The sequence below is a fragment of the Dromaius novaehollandiae genome, chromosome 20 (genome assembly GCF_036370855.1).
Source record: "Dromaius novaehollandiae isolate bDroNov1 chromosome 20, bDroNov1.hap1, whole genome shotgun sequence".
NCBI classification, from domain to species: Eukaryota; Metazoa; Chordata; class Aves; order Casuariiformes; family Dromaiidae; genus Dromaius; species Dromaius novaehollandiae.
The window spans coordinates 2,407,660-2,428,271 of record NC_088117.1 but is presented as its reverse complement, the minus strand read 5'-3'; the positions used below and the strand labels follow the sequence as shown (position 1 = coordinate 2,428,271).

Sequence of the window (20,612 nt, the reverse complement as noted above, 5' to 3'; positions counted from 1 at the left end):
TGGACAGAGCCATGCATGAGTACTGCAAGATCCTCATCTCCATGCTTGGAAGAGTAGGAATAAAACAGCAGCACCGAAAAGGGTAAAATGGGCTTGCATGTATTTACTGAGAACACAGCAGGGTTTGATGTGTAGTTCCACACAAAGCACTGTGAGAGTTAAGATGAGGTAGGGCCATTTGCATTCTCTCACTGAATGTGTCATAATTGCTATAGGTTTCATTGCTTTTTCCAAGCAAATGTCTGCTGCTTCTCTGAGTGGGTCCTGTAACTAGAAGGGTGATCTGCAGCACAGTATCCCCTCCTGTGCTGAGACCCTGCAGCATTACACAACAGCCATTTTGCTTCTGCAGCTTCTTCCGAGTGCATGTGGAGAACGTGGGACACAGACAAAATGGTTTCCATGGCAACTTGTACTTCAGAGATGTCAGTGAGAAATTTGCGTTGGGGAAAAAAATTCTGCTTCAACTCACGTTGCAAGCAAGCACAGAGGTGGGCTGTGGCAATACCCTAGAAATGGCTGATGTAAAAATATCTCTGGTGATTTTTCTTCTGCAGTATTCAGTCTGCTCTCTTTCTTGGCTGGTATACAGTGGGCTGACTGATGGCATTTGTCCCATGCAGTTAGAAAGCAACACTCTGTAGCTATCTGCAACCCTTCTGTTTTTTTCCAGAAAGGCCAACACAGCAGCTCTGGAGAGCAAAGTACTGTCCTGTTGGCTTCATCCTTCTGCCCCTGGAACTGGACAGACATGGTCCAGGAGTGAAAACTCAGTCCTCTTCAGCCATGGAGTTGGACTGTCCTCCATATGTTGGCCATTAGCTACTGTGACTCCATTTTCTCTGGGGGAGGTTAGTGATAGCCTAGAGGCAGATAGATAAAGAGAATCCCAAGGAATCTGTTCAGCAGAGAAATACTAGGGCAAAATTTCAGGAACAATGAGTGAACTTTATGGAGGAAAATGGCTAGTTCCCATGCTGAGGTAACACCTGGAAGAGTGATGTCTCTGTGTAGAGGGACAGAGCAAAGACAAGGAACAAGGTGAGTGAACGGATGAGCTTCTCTGGTCAAGAGGTGTGTTGGCCGAGGGAAAGTTCTCCAGCACTGGAGTGAACAGACACCCTGACGGTGTTCATGTCACAGACAATTCTCCCTGGCCAGGGCTGGATATGTGTGTTACTCAGAGATGCTGCATAACTGGGAATATTTTTTCTGCAGAAAATCTCATCTCAGCTGAAGCCTAGTGCATGTATGCCTCCCAAACCAATAGGGATTCACAGAGCCCGAACGGGCTTGTGAACAGCACTGCAGCTGAAAAGATGAAAAGGGAGGTGCTGGACCTCCAGAAGATGCCCTCCACTTGCTCTCCACTGTGGCTGGAGACTCAGCCACACCTGAGCTCTGGCCGCAGCACCCTACAGCCCCAGCACCAGTGACACTTTGTAGTGGTGTAAGACCCGCTCCTCAGCCCTGGAGTCCTTGAGGTTCCTGCAGCCTTCCCAGGGACGGCTTCAGGCCACCCTCCCAGGGAGGTCTGCCTTGCAGCTTCTCCTCAGGTGCCCACGTTGGTCACTCCGGAGGGAGGAGGAATGGGGGGTCCGCGCGGGGTCCCACATCCAGCAGCCCTCCCCAGCGCACTCCTGCAGCACCGCCGCCGGGGTCCGCGCGGGAGGCAAGCCGCAGCCGCGGCGGGGGCGCGGGGCGGCGGGCGGGCCGGGAGGAGGGCTCTGCGGCAGCGCGGGCCCCGCGGAGCGGGAGGAGCCGGCGGCGGGCGGAGCGGCGAGGCGCGGCGCGGGCGGTTCAGCACCAGGGAGAGCGCCCCGCATCGCCCCGCATCGCCCCGCGCCGAGCCGAGCCGAGCCGAGCCGCGCCGAGCCGAGTCGAGTCGAGCCGAGCCGGGCCGGGCCGGGCCGGGCCGCCCCATGGGGCCGAGCTGAGCGGCGCGGCGGCCGCTGTGCGGCGGGGCGCGGGCGGGGAGCCCGGGGGGCTCCGGGCCGCCCGTGGATGAGCACCATGCGGCTGCTGCTGCTCGCCCTGCTCTTCTCGTCCTCCTTCGCGCGGGCCGGCTGCGACCCCAAGATCGTCAACATCGGCGCGGTGCTGAGCACCAAGAAGCACGAGCAGATCTTCCGCGAGGCGGTGAACCAGGCCAACAAGCGGCACGGCACCTGGAAGCTCCAGCTCAACGCCACCTCGGTCACGCACAAGCCCAACGCCATCCAGATGGCTCTCTCCGTCTGCGAGGACCTCATCTCCAGCCAGGTACCCCCGGGCCAGCGCCCCCCGCCGCCGCCGGACCCCGCCGGCCGCCACCGCGCCCCCCGCCCCGAGGCCCCGCCGCGGCCGGGAGGGCGCCGAGCCGCGACCCCCGCGGGCGCAGAGCCCCCGTCCCGACGCGGCCCCGCGGCAACCCCCGGCCGCCCCCGCGGGGGCTCGGAGTGGGGCAGAGCCGTGGGGGAGCGGGCTCCTGCCCCGCCGCCCCGGGGCGCCCCCGGCCCGCTGCCTGCATTGCAGCCTTTACGTAAGAGCGGCGGGGCTGCATGCACTGCCACACCGGCACACGCACACGCACACACACGCACGCCGGGTGCACACACAGGCTTGCACGCACATACAGCACAGAGAGGCACACGCCACTCCATGCCTACACACACTGCGTGCACACACAGGCACACACACAGCACCATGGGGGCACACGCGTCGTGCACAGATTCATATCACCGGGGCACACGCGGGCGCACACAGCTCTGTGTGTGCACACATGATATGCACGCACTGTGTACACACATGGGCCTGGAGGGCAGCATGGATGTGCGCACACCACAGGCACACTCACATCGCCATGGGCATACACATGGGCAGGCACCACTGCATGCACACACATCATATGCACACACACACAACTGTGCAAACGGGCATACAGGCACACCACTGCCTGTGTACACCCATACCACTGTGTGAACACACCGCCACACACATGTGCTACATGCGTGCACACACCGATGTGCACACACAAGCATGCACTGCACCATACACACACACACATTTTGCCACATACACCTACACCACTGCTTGCACTAGAAACACACACAGAATGCTGCATGTACACCCAGAGCATTATGCACACATCTTCAGATGCATACATTTGAATGACTGTGCACCAGAGCTGCACACACACCCAGCACACCAGGCACACACACAGCACCATTGCCCCCCCCCCCCCCCCAAACAGCATCACACACTGCACGAGGCAGATACACAGGCGCACACACTACTGCACACATGCACATGAAAGAGGCAGGCACAAGCCTGCACAGATTGCAGTACACACATAGACACTGCATGCACTCACACATGTGTGCACACACACACGCTCCTCCCAGCTGGGTACCTCCTGTCCCCATGTGTCGGTCTCAGCAGCTTGCTGAGCCCAGCACAGGACATGTCCCCCCCACTCCCCCAAGCACAGCAGGCACAGAAGGGACCAGCCAGAATCTGCCTTCCCCCAGACCACGGGTGCAGCCTAGGTCCCTAGGGTGCTGCGTGCATCTGTCCTGGGCATCTTGATGCCTGGCCCCCTGCTATTTCCCACTTTTCTCCCAGCTCTGGGCTGGCTGGTGAGCAGATAGGCACAAACAAACCCACCCACACCTCAAACACAGACTTCTTCTTATGTACAGACACACACACACACGCACACACACACAAAGCATATGAAAACATGCACCACACAGACTCATGCTCACCAACATGTGCACAGAAATTCATGTATGGCACACACAAAGGCAGCGAGGGGCAAGGGAGCTGAGGGGCAGGAGGTGCAAAGCAGAGCAAAGCTGACACATTCACAGATCAGCTTCCTAATGTCGAGATGAAGGATGGTTGGAGAGATCCCCAGGGATGCTGTAGGAGCCAGGCAGGAAGCACAGAGCAACCTGTAAAAGATATTTGGTACCTGGCTGGGAACAGAGAGAAGGCTCAGTCGGGTCAGGAGTCATGGCTGGGATGAGGCTTCATTTAAGCAACCCAGCTAATCGGTATCTGTGCATACATGCCACCTCTAAGGCCTTGCCCCAATGACAAACCTGGAGAAGCCCTGGGCTGGTGCTGATCTTGACTTGGGCAGGGTAGCTGCCCCCATGGGCCACCGTGTGGGCAGTGGGGTGGGTGGGCTTGTGCAGAGAGGCTGCAGTCCCGCTCTGGGGGGTACAGGGGCAGCTGTCTCTGTGACGTCCCAGGGTGACAGCCCGGTAGCGTGGAGGGGGGCTGCAGGTCTCACTTTCTAGGAGTCAGGGCGCTGTGGCGTGGCTATGCCTTCCTGGGGGGCAGGGAGTCTCCTGGCTCTGCTGCCCCTGCATGGGGAGGGCACAGTCATGCTCTGTCCTTGCTTGCTGGCGCTAAGCCTGAGCAGGGGGGGCAGTGAGGCAGAGGAAAGCCTGGAAGCCCGCGCATGCAAAATGGCTCCTCTCTGTCAGCTGTTGTGCCGCACAGTGTAGCTCTTGCGCCCGCACAGTCTCCAGCCTCTCCCTCCTGTGTCCAGATCCCTGCCCAAACCCAGTTCCTCAAGGTCCCAGTGCGTAGCCACACTCCGCCGTCCTCCTCCCGGCTCTGGTTGCCCCGGCCCTGCCAAGTGCTCCCTTCTCCTCTCCCTCTGCCAGCCTCCCTCCCCATCTCCTCATGTCAGGCATGAGTGCTGCACTGGGGACTTCTCCTCCTGCTTCTCCACAGCCATTAGGTGATGTCCCCACACCCCTTTCTGGGTAATTCCTCCTTTTGTTCACAGTAAGGTCTCCAACCCCTGCCACCAGCTCTCTCTGCACCCTCTGCCTTCTCCCACCCAGTACCAGGCAGTATCATCAACCTTTCCACACAGTTCTCAAGGCCCCCTGCTTGAGGTGTTTTTCATCATCCTCTCCTCTCCCAGCAAGGTGTCCTCCAGCCTTGGTGCAGAGCATGTCCTGGGGCTTGGGCAGATCTTTGGAGGAGGGAAGAAATGTTACTTCCTCCTTGATATCAAATTCCTTGCACTGATTTTACCCCAGCTGGAGCTCTGACCTGGTGGCTGTCACCAACTGGGGTCATTCCCTGTGCTGTGAAAGTGCATTATTGTAACAAAGGATCCCCCAGGGATTACCCGGTTCCTTCCCCCTCAGTTTAAAAACAAAATAGGATCCTGTTGGAGATCAAACTCCCAGCCCTTTCATAACAGCTCCTCTATTTTGGTGTAACCCAGATCTCTAAGTGGAATAGATCACCATGAACCTGCCCCATGTTGCCCAGGTGTGCTGAGGGCAGATTCCAGCTCTCCGTGCCTGAGAGCTGATGATCCCCCCTCTGCCCCCCTCTGCCTCTCTGACTTTCTGATTTCTGTGGATGTTCAGGGCCAGATGGCTGATTTGCTCTGTGGCTCTGCACTCTTTCTCCTGCTCGGAGTCCCAGCTGACCACTCTGTTTGTAATAGTCCTCAGAGGGGAATTACAACTGAGTATTAAATGTGTGGTTAAAGAAATCGCATTACACAGTGTGACTGTAAGGGAGATGTTTCCCTTTAATCTGTAATCCATGAAAGTTATTAGTTTAGCAAGCCGAGCAGCTAGGCACAGCTTTTCCATTAAGATGCAACTCTGAACAGACCCATTGCCTCTGAGTGGGCTGCAGTCTGAGGCAGCGACAGGCTTGCAAACAGCCCTCTCCACACCATCGCTGGGACATGCTCCCCAGTGCAGTTGTTGCTATGCTGTTTCCGATTATTCGAATGATCTTATCATGTTAACATGGGGCTGTTTAACCTTGCAGAAAAGAAAAGGAAAATCACACTCGATGGCCGATGTGCTCCTGTGAAATAATGTTTGTGTCGTGTATCCTGTCCTACAGGTCTATGCAATATTAGTTAGTCACCCTCCTGCTCCAAACGATCACCTAACACCAACACCCGTATCATACACAGCTGGCTTCTACAGGATCCCTGTCATTGGTCTGACAACACGCATGTCTATATATTCTGATAAGGTAACTGATGCATGTTTCTAGTATAGTACCTCATACATGTGGTGTAAATCAAGAGTGCCCATCAGGAGGGTTAATGATGTCTGCGCTAGCCTGCCTATCTATATGTCTGTATGTCTATTCATCCATCTATCCACCCTCTCCAGTTAAATGTGCAGCTCCCTCTCTTTCTCTTGTATTCCCTTGTACGTTATTTTTTCACAGCTGTCAGTGTTGACCTACATAGTGCTGGATGATTTCTGCAGCGTTTCTCTCTCAGGCTGCTGGACTCATTGCTCTTTAGCCAAATCAAATGAATCAACTAGCTCCTGCCCTGCTCACTAGTGATAGCTGGAGCATCCTGGGTGCTCCCCAGATGGGGAGAACTTGTGAAGGTGCGGGAGGATCCTAGTGATGCCTGTACATTGGGCAGGAGCTCTCTGGAGTTTGAAGGTTATTTAGTTCCTTTTACTTTCTGGGCTTATATGATATTGGTAGGGGAGATAACAGAATTGACTAAGAAGTTATCCCAAGGCTTTAAATGACATTCAGTCTGGCCAACGCTCAAGAAAGAGCTTCAAATTCCAGGTGCGCAAACCAGTGTCTGTCTTTATGGAAACCCAAGAGGGGTCAGTCTGGATGAAGTCCTGCTGTATGCAGAGGGCTGGTTCATGCCAGGTTTGTGGGCAATGCCCTGGCCTGTGTGCTGAGATGCTGCCATGGCTGGCTCTTCCACTGCATGCTCTCAGCTAACAGCTGATCTTGCAAGGACTCTTCTTAGTTACCAAAGGCAAAGGGAGCAGCTTAGCAGGACCAGGCCATTCACACGCCATTACAGCCCTGCTGTTAGAGCAGCCTTTGGGGACAATTTTGTTCAGGTGCATGAGCTTAGTGATTGAAATCAGGCCTGTTTCAAAGAATAAATACATCTTTGGAAAATGTGAATATTCACAAATGCAAATGTTCAGTGCAAAAATAGTCACTCTGCCTACATGCTAAATGAAGCCAAATTTCAAGAGGTGAGGAGCAGCAGGCTCCCAGATACCCAGGCAGCAGGACTTCTCTGCTGGAGCAGCAGCAGGCCATCATATCTCCCCAGCAGGTAAAATCATGGTAGAACGACCAGCAAGCAGTGGCCATGGCAGTGACAGAAGCGGTAGCTAGCGTGGGCCGGGAGCTCTGGCATGCCCCGTCAGGGATCTGTCAGGCACTGTTAGAAAGGAAAGGGATGATAACAGAGCTGGCAAACCAAGGGGGAGGTGCAGCAGAAGGCAGAAAATACGCAGAGGGGATTTGGTTCGTGCCGCCTTGTGGAAGGATGCTGGTTAGAGGGGGGATCACTGAGGGGGACCCTGCCACACTGCACATGATGCCAGGGAGGAGGGTATCCGCACAGTTATCAGTCCAGTTTCTTCTCAGCCGAGCTGTGCTCACTGAAGCAGATTAGCTGCCATTTCCACAGTAAGAGCTTGTGCTGAATTTGCCACACTCACCCTGAGGGGGTGTGGAGTTTCCCATTCAGCGTCCACTTCAGCTGTTTTTTCCCATTTGAAATATGTTTTCAGCAAAAGTGACTCTAAAAAAACCCCAACTGTCTTTCAGATCTAGAGGAGCAACCCACTGTGGTGGCAGGGAGATGCCTCCCCCTGAGTATCTGTGGGTGTTTGGCAGGTGCAGGACTGCGAGGTGCACTCACCTAGCAGGGACTTGGCAAGCAGGCCATCTGCCTGCACCAAGCATGTCTCACTCCTCGGAGCATCCCTGCCATGCAGGTCTCATGCACCCTCCACCCCTCCAAGACAGCTGGGGCCTTGAGGGCTTTGAGTTCCCTACAGAGATGGAAATTGCAGGCAGATGCTGGGGCAAAAGCGAGGACTGAGTGGGGAGAGGAGCAGGGTGCAAGGATGTTGAACAGGGGACCAGCAGGAGCTGGGAGGCACAGCAAAGGTGGAAGTGGAGTGGAGCACAGAGTGCACCTGCCCCCAACCCACAGGACAGGTCCAAGTAGAAGGCAACAGTTCGCTCCTCTGCTGCCAGTTGCCTTTCATTAGCTCAAGGGCAAAGGACTGGTGTGGATCTGGCAATGCAAGTGTGGACAGGACACTGTAAAGGCTCTGTGCAGGACAGGACGACCCTGCTGGTGCAATACTGGGAGATTCATCTGAATCCCTTTTTGGTTTTCAGTAATCAGCTTATTTATTTATTTTTTAATTCAGGAAATTATATCTTTCATCTTAGTTTCTATGGAAACAAGCTTTTAAGATCACTTTGTGTATACCCCTGATTGTTTTTGAAGGCACCAGCCAATTTTAGCTATATTTCACAGAGAGTTGAAGTCTCAGAGTTAATTATGGTACTCCCAAGTCCAGGCTGACAGGGGGAGGAAAGGCAAGGGCTTCAGCACAGACAGGTTTGCCCAGTTTCTTTTGATGCTCTCAGAGCATCTCAAGTCAAGCATAGCAGTCCATCAGTTGTAGCCAGTCTTTCGATGAAGAGACCTAAGGGAAGCAAGCTTTAATACTCCCAGTCTTCAAAGAACTACTTGTTCTAGAAACAGTATTGCAACTGTGAAGCTAAACACTCAGGCTTGGCAGTCTTTGTTTGGCCTCCTTGTAAATACATCTTATAAAATGATTCCCTGTTTTTTCACCAAGATCCTCGCCTCGCTCAGCATAGTCCTGGGATAAACCAGCCTGCACAGTGAAAGAGTCTCTGAAATCTCTTTCTCCTTTGAGTGAGTGGAAGGTGAACAGGGAACTTCTTGGAGTTTGTTGGAGAGAGCAAGTTCTCATGGTAAAGGCAGCTGACTGGTGAACATTGCTATGATATCCATCATTATGGAAAGCCCGTTGTGGACTCCATATGGGCTAAGCACTGCAAAAAATCAGACTCTGACCTTCTCATGCTGGTCCACCAGAGTGGACAACATAGACTATTATTTCTGTGTCTCTGTTCCACATGTGTAAATTGGGATAATTTACATCTCTGTCCTTTTCCAAAGGGATCTTGTAAAAACTTACTAATATTTGAAAAAGATGAAATGACATTGAGAGTCACCTGCATCCACTTCGAGGTCTAGATTCAGCCTCAGACAGTATTTTCTTTTGCAGAAAAAGAGTTAAGTGAGGAAGCACAGGGCTGAGCACTTGGATTTCAGCAGGAGATAGGTGGATATTGCAGAAAGCTGTTCTTCAGTTCAGATTTGCATTTCCAAACTAGATTGCTGTGAGTGATTTCCACACTCACATTTTGGCAGTCTCAGCGAGCACAGGGAATACTCAGAGGAGAGCAAATGATGTGAAGCCCCCAGAATGTCTTACAAGGCGAATTGTTGATTTGTAATTGGGAGCATTTTCACTGCGTGCCTGATCTGAGGGGAGCAGGTTATGACCCATGGCAGCTCAAATTTAAAGCACTTGTAGCAGCACTTCAGGGACAGTGCTTGACAAGCAGTTCACCTGAAATGAATTAACATACCGTGCTGGTTGTCTCACACACACTGAAGTAAAACATCAGATGTTAAAACAAATTGTTGACAAACAACTTCATTGTGAAATTTGTTTCTCTGAACCTTGGGGTATATATAGTTATGACATTCAGGAAAGCCAGGATCAGTTTAAGCAGCATTTTGCAACTACTGGATGCAAGCTTGTTGGGCAACTAGAAAGTAGTTTCATGCAATACATAGAAATTTCAAAGCTGTTTTCATTTCAAAGGGAATGCAGTAAGTTCAAGTTTGATTTTCACGTTTTCTAGCCTGTAAAAACTTTCTGATATGTATTTTTTGGAGTATTATCTATTCTATTCTTCTTCCATTTCTTTTTTCTCTTCTGATTTTTCTCCACTTTCCTGCTTTTCCTCAAATCTATTAAAAATACTCAGGGATAGGGGAAACGGACAAGTGTGGGTGTTCCTGCTGGGATTAATGGTGTGTGAGTCATCTGAGCTCCCATTACAGCCAGAAGGGGAGAAGCAGGCCCTTCTCTGCTGCCACTGGCCTGAGCTCTTTTAGATATCTACCTCAGGAGGAGTGGGGCTGGACATGGAAGTGCCTGGGCCTCTCCACTGCCTACAGAGAGAGACTGAACAACATATTCAGGTGGAGACCACATTTGTTCTTCCCACTGTTCGTCTCTCTGGGCTTTTTCCTGATCCTATAGATTAATATTGGGCTTATGGGGCAAACAGTGTTTCTCCTGCTCTTTGCATAATTGGGAATGTTTGTATCATTCATACAAAACTGCTTTTAAGTGACACTTGTTAAGTCTCTCCTGATTCATCTCCACATTAAATTAAACAGCCACAGTCTTCTCAGTCTTCTGTAATTTGGAAATATTTCTGCTGCTTTTGGTATTTTTGCTGCTACCTCAGAGCCTCTGTTTCTGTGTTTTGGGACAAAGTGGCAGAGCCAGCCCGGTATCCCCGGTAAGGGCAGAGTGTTAAGAGATGTAGCCATGACAGGAGTTAAGTATTATTTTCTGTATGTTCCATAGTTTGCTTTGACTTCATCACCATGTCATATGTGAGGAAAAGGTGTTAGCTGAGCTGCTCATTCCTCCCATGCAGTTCCATGGCAAATGAGACACTTTTTCCCTTCTAGTGTGAATTACTGTGGCCTAGTCAGGAGATTTGTAACCAGTGCTGGATCAGATCCTTGGATAGTCAGTTCTGGACTAGCCCTCTTTGGTCCAGAGGACCATCTCAGCCCATTAAAGAAAAATATTGTGTTGCTCATCTTTCTGTCCTTTCCTGTTTAGACCTTTGCCTCCCTCCAGAAATTAGCTATTTTTTTCAAGCAGCATCCATGCTGAGCCTAAGCACTTTAATTTTCTAATATTTGACTCTGGGGCCTTTTGAAAAAGCTGCATTTTTTGAAACCTTTTTGTCAGCTACAACTTTTGGTACAGTTGCTCCCCAAAGTACTGTACTTAATTATGTTGGAATTGCTATTGCTCAATCATCCAACCATAATGATGTCTTTAACCAAATCAGATAGGTTAGCTGGGGCATGAGTCCAGAGCTGTGTCTCTTCCTGTGTGCTGCTGTGGAACAAGCTGACCTAGAAAAGCCAAACAGCATGTTGTAAAACTGCTTTTCTGAACTTCTCTCATGACAAATGATTGGTATATACCTGTGTGTACCTGCAACTGATCCTTATTGCTCTCTGAAGGGAATTCGTTTTCTTTTTGACGTCCATAGCACTGCATGCTCAATAACATTTTCAAATAATCAGAAAAAAGGCTATGTTTGCACTGAATATTTCTGACAGTTCTTTCCTGGATAGGCTTTTCTTCACCATGCATTTATAGGCTACGAAGCAAAAATCCTCTCTCCCATGTACTGGATTAACCACAGAAAAGTAGGAAATCGTAGCAAGTATCTGCTTCTCAGTCAAAAGAAAGGAGTTTAGAGACCAGAGGCCAGCTAAAGGTTTGCAACTAAGAGGACTGCCATAAATTGCTGCTCTACCTCTTTGACCTAGTGATCCCTACCCTGTCTGTGTGAACTTGCCCATTCCTTGAGATGTACCCTGGCAGATGACCCACACTAGTCTATGTTTAGCTCTTCTTCTTCCTTGCAGAGCATCCACCTGTCCTTTTTGCGCACAGTCCCACCATACTCTCACCAGGCCAACGTCTGGTTTGAGATGATGAGAGTCTTCAACTGGAATCACGTCATTCTGATAGTCAGTGACGACCACGAAGGTCGTGCTGCACAGAAGAAGCTGGAGACCCTCTTGGAGGAGAGAGAGTCCAAGGTCAGTCCCTAAATATTGTCTTGTAACTTTGTTTAAGCAACAACAACAAAACTAGAAGTCTCGGGCTGTTGTATGTATGTAGATTTCTGTATGTAAAACACCTTTTCTTTCCATTGTAACATGGCTAACATGCTTAAAGCATCAACAGTGTCTGACTAGTACCTGACAGAACTTTGTACTTTATTCATTTCACTTGCTTTGCCATGGTCAAAATCTCCTACATGTAAATCGACTACAAAATGAAGGGAAGGATAACCTGGAGCTCTGCAAATACCTCGCCCAAGATTCCCACCTAAGGAGAGGACCAGTCGCTCAGCTTAGGGAAGCACCTGCCCCACTTACAGCCACCCAGGGGCCAGTCCAGACCCAGCAATGCCAAACCAACCCAGAAAAACAGCTTCTGAATTGGCTAACTGGAGCTCACCTTAGTGGCTAAGGAGGGCCAAGGGCAGCTGGCACGTTGATGCACAGAGGTATAATGCACCCTCTCTATAAAGCTGTCAGCTCTGAGCCTGTAGGTTGATGCCCCAGTTCCCATCTCCATTGAAGCACATGCCAAACGCTGCTTTCCTGACGCCCCATGCTGTTACGAGAGTGCGGTTGTGGCTCGCGAGAGCAGCTTTATCGAGGAGGTGCACTGCACCTGCATTCAGGGCCACTCGGGGGAAGGGGGATGGAGACAGGGGAGGTCTCTGAATCTACTGGAAATTGAGCAGGATAACCTTAGACCTGCTACCATGGAGTATAGGACTGAGCAAGTGTTCAAGCAAAGCAGGGAAGGACAAGACAGGGAGCCATTTGGCTGCAAAGGTTCAAAGGCAAGCACCTAACTGGAAGGCAAGGAACCACCTCCTGCCCTAAGGGGTGAAAGGAATGTCCCAGCACACCTCTTGTCCACCCTGGGTCCTGGGGCAGTACTAGGTGCCCTTCAGGTCGGTAGTGTCTGAACCCATCTCCCAGTTCTCCAGCAGCCTCAGGACAGGACACTCATTCCTGGCTGCTACCTCTTGGGTCATGGGCAAGGACCACAGTCTGTTCTTGTCCAGCCCCACCAGTGGACACTTGCTAGGTCAGCTGCTGAGGAGATGTGGCCATAGACTATTCCTGTGCTTCAAGCTGGGCATCTGAGCTGAGATACCAGCCTGTCACTGCTCTTCATCACCTCTTGTCAAGCCACTGAAGAAACCGTTGGCACAGGGGTGCAGGCTGGTACAAACAACACTGACCAACAGGCTTTTAATTTTTGGCACTGGACTCTGAGAAGTTTCACCCTCGCTGCAGCCTAGGCCATCGTGAGACACGGTGTGCAGCCCACCATTGTGGGATACTCCTGCCTCCAACAGCAGCTTCTTGCTGAGCCACTGCAGCCTGATATTTCTCTCCACAGCCTCTTACCAGTACGCTGTTCCCTCATCTCTGCCCTTACCCAGGGAGAGCTGTGGAAGGGTGGCTCCTGCTGTCAGTCCTTCATCCCTCTTCTTGCATCTTTTGATGTCCAACTTCTGTTTGTCTTGCAGCTTCTATGCATCCCCTTTTACTGATCCCTCTCCACGCTTCCATTCACTGCAATGCCCGCTCCCAGGTGCAGGGCGTATTTCTTCTTCAGCTACAGGAAAACCATTGAGATCTGGGGCCTGAAAGAAGGGGAGAAAGGATCTGTCCTCAGACCTTCCTTGCATTCACACTGAATCTATGACATGTCTTGGTGTATTCTGGCAGCCACTTGACCACTTCTGATGCCCTGACTGTCCTCTACATTGGGGCCTGTGCTCCCTGATGGTAGGTCACTGTCTTCCCTCTGGGATCTGCCATACTATCTTGTTTCTCTTTCCTTTGAGTTTATTCTGGTCAATTTGGCTGGTCTGGCTGATCTGGAAGGTGGACTCCATCAGGACTTTCCCCCTCTTTCTCAGTCTCTTCTGCTGTCTAATTGCTCTCCTAATCATTGATGTGCTGACTTCTCTTCATGCCCTGAAGCTGTACCCTGGCCCCCTCCCCAGTTTCTTCAAGCACAGCCTGAGGTCTGGTGAGGGAGCACGCTGAAGAGCTGCTCTTGCCCTCTTCAAGGCTTAGATCATAGCCCCTCAGGACCTGGGGTCTCTCCTGCGTGTCAGAAGCTCACCTGATCACTTAAGCTCATGGACCCTACTATGGCTTGTCTCCTAGTTGCCTCCTAGAGCCTGTGCAGGCCCTGGGTGATCCTCAGCCATCACTGTACAGATTCATACTTTAAGCATGTGCTCAGAGCCCAGAACTGAGGCCAGGATGATCTGTTCTGCCACATCCCACATGCTAGCTGTGTTTTAAGCCTGTCTACAGTAACTATCAGCATGGGGTTTCTGCTTCATCCCTGGTTGAGTGGTATAGCTCTATAAATTTATGCTGGGCAGGCCCATGATTGCACAAACACTCCTTGGGTTCACTAGGAAGTGCTGTGAAAAAAGGAGTTTGTTGGAAGTCAGAAGTGGCTGGTTCCTGGCTTGTAGGTTCCCTTCGTTTGGGACAGTGATGTTTGTGCAAGCTATAATTTTTAAGTAAATGCTAGATAATATTGTGGAAAGTGAATTTTGAAACTGTTGGTCCCTGTGTCAAACGTGAGCTGAGTAGCACTAGTCCAGCAAGTAGCAGGAAAGTGCTGTGGGACCCGATGTTCCCTGCCCAGTGGAAAGAGGAAGCATTAGGGGTCCAGTTCCATCAGTAGGGATGGGGACACAGAAAGGCAGAGAAATCTGATCGGGTCCCACTAGGTCCAGCTGTGTTGGACCCAAAACACCCAATCTGCTTCACTTTACTGACCAGCTTGGTTTGAGGTGCCAGCATACACAGGGCACGTGAAGTCGTGGCTGTAGGTTGCAAGGTGGATGACAGTTTCCTGCTAAATTGCTGGTGCCTGAGGAAGAATGGCCAATATCTCTTCATTAGAGGAGAATATTCACACTATCCTGCTGCCGTGACACTGCTCTCCTCTGTTGTGGTGTTATTCCATGTCTCACTGTGATGTGAGGAGACTCTAAGAAGCAGTCATAGAAATTGCCACCATGGACGTCATCTGAAGTGAAGGCAGACCTGGGCTTGCAGTAAATTTTGCCTCCTCAGATTCTTTTCCTTGTAAGGATTCAACTTTTTAGAGCAATAAAAAGGCTGCCAGGCTGTGTACGAGGAATGAAGGGTAAAGAGGGAAGAGGAAAGATCACGTGACTGCACTGAGCCCTTCAAACAACGCACAGGCATGAGATATGGCAAAGCGTCCTGCTGAAGACTGGCCTGAGTGCTCAGGAGGAGGCGAGCTATTTAGTTTGGAGACCAAGATGCAGAGATAAAACCCAGCTGCCTAAGGAACAACCCGGGAAAAGTGGAACCCTTATGTGTTGGGGGTGCAAAGCCTCAGGTTGCTGGCAGGGGACTGTAGCCATTGTTGTAAGATGCTGCAAAATGGGGATTGGAATAGAACCATGTCCCATCACCCCTACACACAATTCAGGGATGTCCAGCTGGGGTGGTAAGGGGGCTAGAGGAAGAGGTCGGACTATGTCCCACTAAATATTGACAGAAGTCCGTCCTGATCCTCCATGCACTATTGGGGTGATGTTACTGGCATCGCCACGCTGGTTGCTCCCAGAAAGATCCACTATGCTCTGTGTGTGCTACTGCAGGGTCAAGGTTTCTGAAAGCAGGGGCCATCAGCCCTCAGCATGCTGCCGGGTGGAGAGGAAACCTCCAAAACCAGGTTTCATGACTCCAGCTCCTTTGGGACTGAACACTGAGGCTGAGCAGCAGAAGTGGCTCAGGGAAGTGAGAGGGAGAAGGTATCCCTCTGCTCTGTTCCATTATCTGCAGGATCAGTCCATGCTGTGCCACCTGCCCGTAGTCTGGGTGTGATGCTCCAGCCAGCAGCATGGAGACCGCTGAGCAGTGAACTCCTAGCGATGTGTAGGGTCAGGGCGTGGGCACCATGGTCTCCAAAAACTGCACTTCCCAAGGCCACCTGTGTGCTGCAGAGCCATGAGGTGCTCTGTAACCTGCCCTCCAGCCCTCCCCAAGCACCAGGTAAAAGCTTCACCCCATGATCAGCATTGCTTCATATTGCCAAGATTTGAGGCAACACAGGATGTTGCAAGCTTTTTCTTTCTCTTTTGAATGGCAACAGAAGTCCAAAATGCTGCTCCCTCCTTGAGAGAGGTGAGAAGTTCAGCTGAGACACTTCACTTGCTGTGAACTCCCTTAGGGTGAACAGGATCTGAATGATAAGCGTAATAATAGTAATGCTAATACTCATAATTGTAACAGTTTGCATTTATCCAGCACTTGCCGTACACAACATTGTGTCCTTTACTTCCACAGTAATTCCATGGAATACCCACCATTTAGGCCCTTAGAGATGCGTAGATTGTTTCTGACTTTAAGATATAAATTTCTTGCTGAAGAATTCCCCAGGCCCACAAGGGAAATACAACTGCATCGCAACAGCTGTGACACTCAGACTTGCTCTAACCAAAACGGCTTTGCACCGTGACGCTCCCGTGAGAGCTGAGGCACTCTCTCCTGATAGTGGTTTTTGCGAGCTCCAGCGTTATAGAGACCCTTTAGCAAACAGTGGAGGAGGAGGTGGATGTTGGATTGCTTTACTACACGTCATTTTCAACTGTTTATAATATTCTTCTGTGTCTACATATTTTCTCTGTGCACATTATTCATCAGAGTAAAAAAAGGAACTATGAAAACCTCGACCAACTTTCCTATGACAACAAGCGAGGACCCAAGGTATATATGCATGGAAATGCACGCCGCCCACCAACCTAACTAGCAAATGAAAAATAGCCACAGCCACCAGAAAAAATAAAAAAGAAAAAAAGAGAAAGAGAAAAAAAGAAAAGAAAAGAAAGAAAAAAAAAAGATCCATGACTATGTTTCTTGGTAGCACGTTTTTATGTTGAGATAGTTTGGTTTGGACTTGAGAATGGAAACCTAGCCAGCTGACCCTGGAAGGATTTCTTTTTGAAACATGCATGTGAACCAGTAATTAACTTGCAAGTTTTTTTTTTTTTTTGAAAAGTTGAACCAACCCCCTTTCCTCCCCAAAGGAAACGGTTCCTTGGTGTAAGTTGCTCACTTTTACTCCCAAAGGTTAACCCTGTGCAATGTTTTTTTCATTTCCCATGTTTTTGAAAAACAACACTCGTTTGAGTTTTCAATTGCATTTCAAAGCCTTTTTCTCTTTCCTGTACAATGCACGCCTCTTTTTGGGTCTTGATTGACTTCAGTTTGCATGCACAGTGCAAAAACCAAAAAGCCAAAACCTTAAAAGAGAAAGGAAGGAAGGAAAGAAAGAAAAGAAAGAAAAGAAAAGAAAAAAAGAAAAAACCTAGCTATAACCAACCTTATTTATCAGACTTGTGCAGTTTAATGAATTTTCTTGACCCTTTTCTAGATAGCATGGTTCTCACAAGCAGTCCTTAGACTACTGCACTAACCAGCTTTGCTCACACCAATCACAGGCTGAGAAAGTTCTTCAGTTTGATCCTGGAACCAAAAATGTGACGTCCCTGCTGCTTGAAGCTAAGGAGCTGGAGGCTCGAGTCATCATCCTTTCTGCCAGGTAAGGCCTAGGGGAGCTGTTCCTTCCACTCCTCAGTCTGATTTCCTCATTTTCCCCTTTGCAATGCTGCCCAGCACTGGAGTCAGTGCAGATTTGGGGCATGCCTTCCCTTCAGGGAACATGGGAGAAAACCCACATAAAGCCCTCTGTCCCAAGCAGGTAGCAGGTATTGTGCTGTGAGTACTGCTGGTTAAGGAACTTGAAACTATGGGCAAGGCAGAGGTGGCTGACTGTCCTGCAAAGTGCTACCACTTGTGATTGCAGCACATATTAATGACATACCCTGAGGCCCTGTGAAGGAGGGGGGGTCTTATTGCCCCCACGTCTATAGATGATGAATCATAAAGAATGGGCCAGAGTTGCCAGTGCTCAGCAGCGCTGGGTGTGGGGGGATTAGACAAAGCTGAGAGAAAGTTTCCATTGCATCAAAGAATGAGCTGTTGCCCAGGAGAACCAGCTATCAGAGTGGGTCTGAGGAGGTCTGCCTGGCCAGGTCAGCCCTGGGGATGTGGTGTCCATGGCCCTGCTGCCTCCCTGGGGTCTCAGACAGAGGGCAAGAGGCCAGCCGGCACCTGGAGCCACATTGCCGTTCCCTTCTTCTCGTTGCAGTGAGGATGATGCGGCCACGGTGTACAGATCAGCAGCCATGCTCAATATGACGGGCTCCGGCTACGTGTGGCTGGTGGGGGAACGGGAGATATCAGGCAATGCACTGCGTTACGCCCCTGATGGTAGGCACCCGCAGGGGCCACCAGCCCCGCTGTCGGCTGGGCTAGGAGAGGACCCCGCTCGGAGCTTGGACTGAGCCATGCCTGCGGCACAGCTGGCTGTCATTTGGTCCTTGCAGTAAAGCTTGATCTCCATGCTGGCAGGGCAGGCAATTCCCTGCATGAGGTTGGGGAGAAGTCCTCATCTTTTGGGGTGCCTCTAGCCCTCCCTCGATGCAAGGGTGGCTGAGAGAGGCTGAGAGCTGAGTTCCCCCACCTGTGCCGCCTGCCCTCCTGGGGATCACTTGGGCTGGGAGAACAGAATGCTGTGGTGGACCTGAGCAAGTGGAGGGACCCACACAAACATCAGCCTTTGCTCTCTGCTCCCACGGGGTGGCAGGAGCAGTCTGGCAGCCTTTGACATGCTGCCATGCCCCAACTCCAGTCTGCCAGGGCTTTGTAGGCTGCCCGTCACCTGGGGGAATGGCTAGGGTGCTGGGATGGGGCTACATCTCTGTGTGTCAATGGTCTGTTTTGCAGTCCCCAGGCCCCCTCCATCTCTGACTGGCAGGACAGTGTCAGCCCTGCATCTGCTGCAGCTGCTTGCCCTGCCTGTTCCTGCTTGAGTCCCAGGCAACTCCCCAGCTGTGCCCGTGCGGGAGTCCTGAGGCCCATAACCACATGTTTGCCTGCCCCTGAGCCCTGCCAGGCCCTGGTCCTGTGGGAATAACTCCAGAGCAGCCAGTATGCCCAGCGAGGCTGACCTCTCTCTTCCCCTCTGCTTGTGGCAGGCGTGATCGGGTTGCAGCTCATCAACGGGAAGAACGAGTCAGCCCACATCAGTGATGCTGTTGCTGTGGTGGCCCAGGCCGTGCACGACTTGTTTGAGAAGGAGAATATCACAGACCCACCGCGTGGTTGTGTGGGCAACACCAACATCTGGAAGACGGGCCCCCTTTTCAAGAGGTACTTGGGGGAAGGGTGGGCTCTGCACTCCCAGAGGAAGGGTCCTGGTCGGGCAGAGGGAACAAAGGAACTGTTTAGGGCAAGATAGAAAAGATGAGAGCATCTGGAAATAGTGCAGTAGAGCAGCACAATAGCTTTGCCAGGGAAATCTGTCGCTAAAGTTTTGGCACATATGGCACAGGACTATTAGCAATACAGATGTCATGGCTGCGTGTCTCCTAGAAAACTAGCTAGGACAAGGGCTCAGGCACTGGCCTGCAGTTGTCCAGGCTATTTAAGCATCATCTTGTTGCCTGGCACAGATTCTGTCCATGCCAACCCATGCTATCCCAGGCAATGCCTGGGGGACAGGGAGCACTGTGGGTCAGGGATGACTCCCAGAGGCAGAGATCTTGGTGCCATGAAGGGATGCTCTCCTCAGGTCTGGATCTTAATTCTCTGAGCAGGAGAGAGGAATCGGGGTGTTGAGGAGATTTCTGTCAAACCAGATCTCGGTGCTGCTGACACATTTCTTACTAGACGTTTCAAGGCATTGTTTTGCAGGCTGTGGCTTCTATTCTGAATGCATGGGTCAGTGTGCTGCAAAAAGTGCTTGGAGGGGGATGAGGTTTCCACGCCTGGGGCATGTCGCTCTCTACTGTAACAACTTCTGGTGCCATAGAGGGTGCTTTCAGGTTTTGGGGTCTCAGTGGATTGGGATGTGTGTGATGTAGGATCAGAGCATGCGTGTGTTGGATTTCTCTGTCACCAACAGTGTGTTCAGCAGATGCTCAGTGCTACATGCCTTCCCTAGAACCCGACTTTTGTACTGTGGGGGGTAACGTCCTGTGTCATTGCAGATGCTGGAGCTACAGCAGCCTTTTCTGCCAGACGGGTCCTGGTAAAGTGGCAATGCCCTCTGTAGGATGGCTCCTAGTGCTGGAGGGCTGTTCTCTGCAGGATGCAACCAGAACCAGGGTGCTGGTCTCAGCAGTGGGATCCTGTGCTGGGGATTGCTCTCTGCAGACATGATCATGATGTTGTCCAAGATTCTCTTTCTGTAGATCTAGGTCCTGTTGAGGAGGGGACCTGCAGAGCCTGAGGCTTTTATTTTAGAAAGATTTCCTGTGCTCCTCTCCAGTGACACAATCTTTGACGTGAGCTATTCAATGTTATTCTCTGCTGAGCAGTGTGAGTGGCTCGTGCAATTATTTTGTGTGTTCACTATCTTTTTTCCAGGGTGTGGGGTGCTTGTTTTCCCCTTGATAGTGTAAGTAAGTACATGCTCAGGGCCATTACCCAGACTGCAATGGACTGGTGCTAAGCAGAGATAGCAGGAGCTGCTGCATGAACACAGCCACCGAAGGACCCCTCAAAGGAAGGTGTCCCTGGATGCTGTGGACTAGATATGTAGCCCAAATCATTCCTTAGGGGAATGGGACTGACCTGGTAGAAAACAGGGCATGGTGACAACAGATATGCTAGGGCAAGGTTTGGAAAATATGAGCCTCCAGGCCTGATCTCATCCACCAGGAGCAGGTGACCAATGGACTATGAACAGGTTATAGGTAGCCTTGGCTGGACTTCCACAGGGTTATGGGCATATGAGACATGCTAGGCC

The 20,612-nt window shown here is 51.0% G+C and overlaps 1 protein-coding gene across 12 annotated transcripts in view; it reads left to right on the top strand.

Moving 5' to 3' along the window:
* Positions 1-1,980: 1,980 nt before the first annotated feature.
* The window catches only part of GRIN1 (glutamate ionotropic receptor NMDA type subunit 1), a 41,363-nt gene continuing 22,731 nt past the window's right edge, over positions 1,981-20,612 (top strand). For 8 of the 12 annotated variants that reach the window (XM_064523577.1, XM_064523575.1, XM_064523572.1 and 5 more), the window contains exons 1-7: positions 1,981-2,262; positions 5,875-6,009; positions 11,567-11,743; positions 16,442-16,504; positions 17,239-17,339; positions 17,949-18,070; positions 18,838-19,012. In XM_064523577.1, the coding sequence (XP_064379647.1) occupies positions 2,005-2,262; positions 5,875-6,009; positions 11,567-11,743; positions 16,442-16,504; positions 17,239-17,339; positions 17,949-18,070; positions 18,838-19,012 (1,031 nt within the window). In that variant the 5' untranslated portion in view covers positions 1,981-2,004. The remainder of the gene's footprint in view (positions 2,263-5,874; positions 6,010-11,566; positions 11,744-16,441; positions 16,505-17,238; positions 17,340-17,948; positions 18,071-18,837; positions 19,013-20,612) is intronic. The other 4 variants (XM_064523581.1, XM_064523576.1, XM_064523574.1 and 1 more) reach the window with 1 other exon arrangement.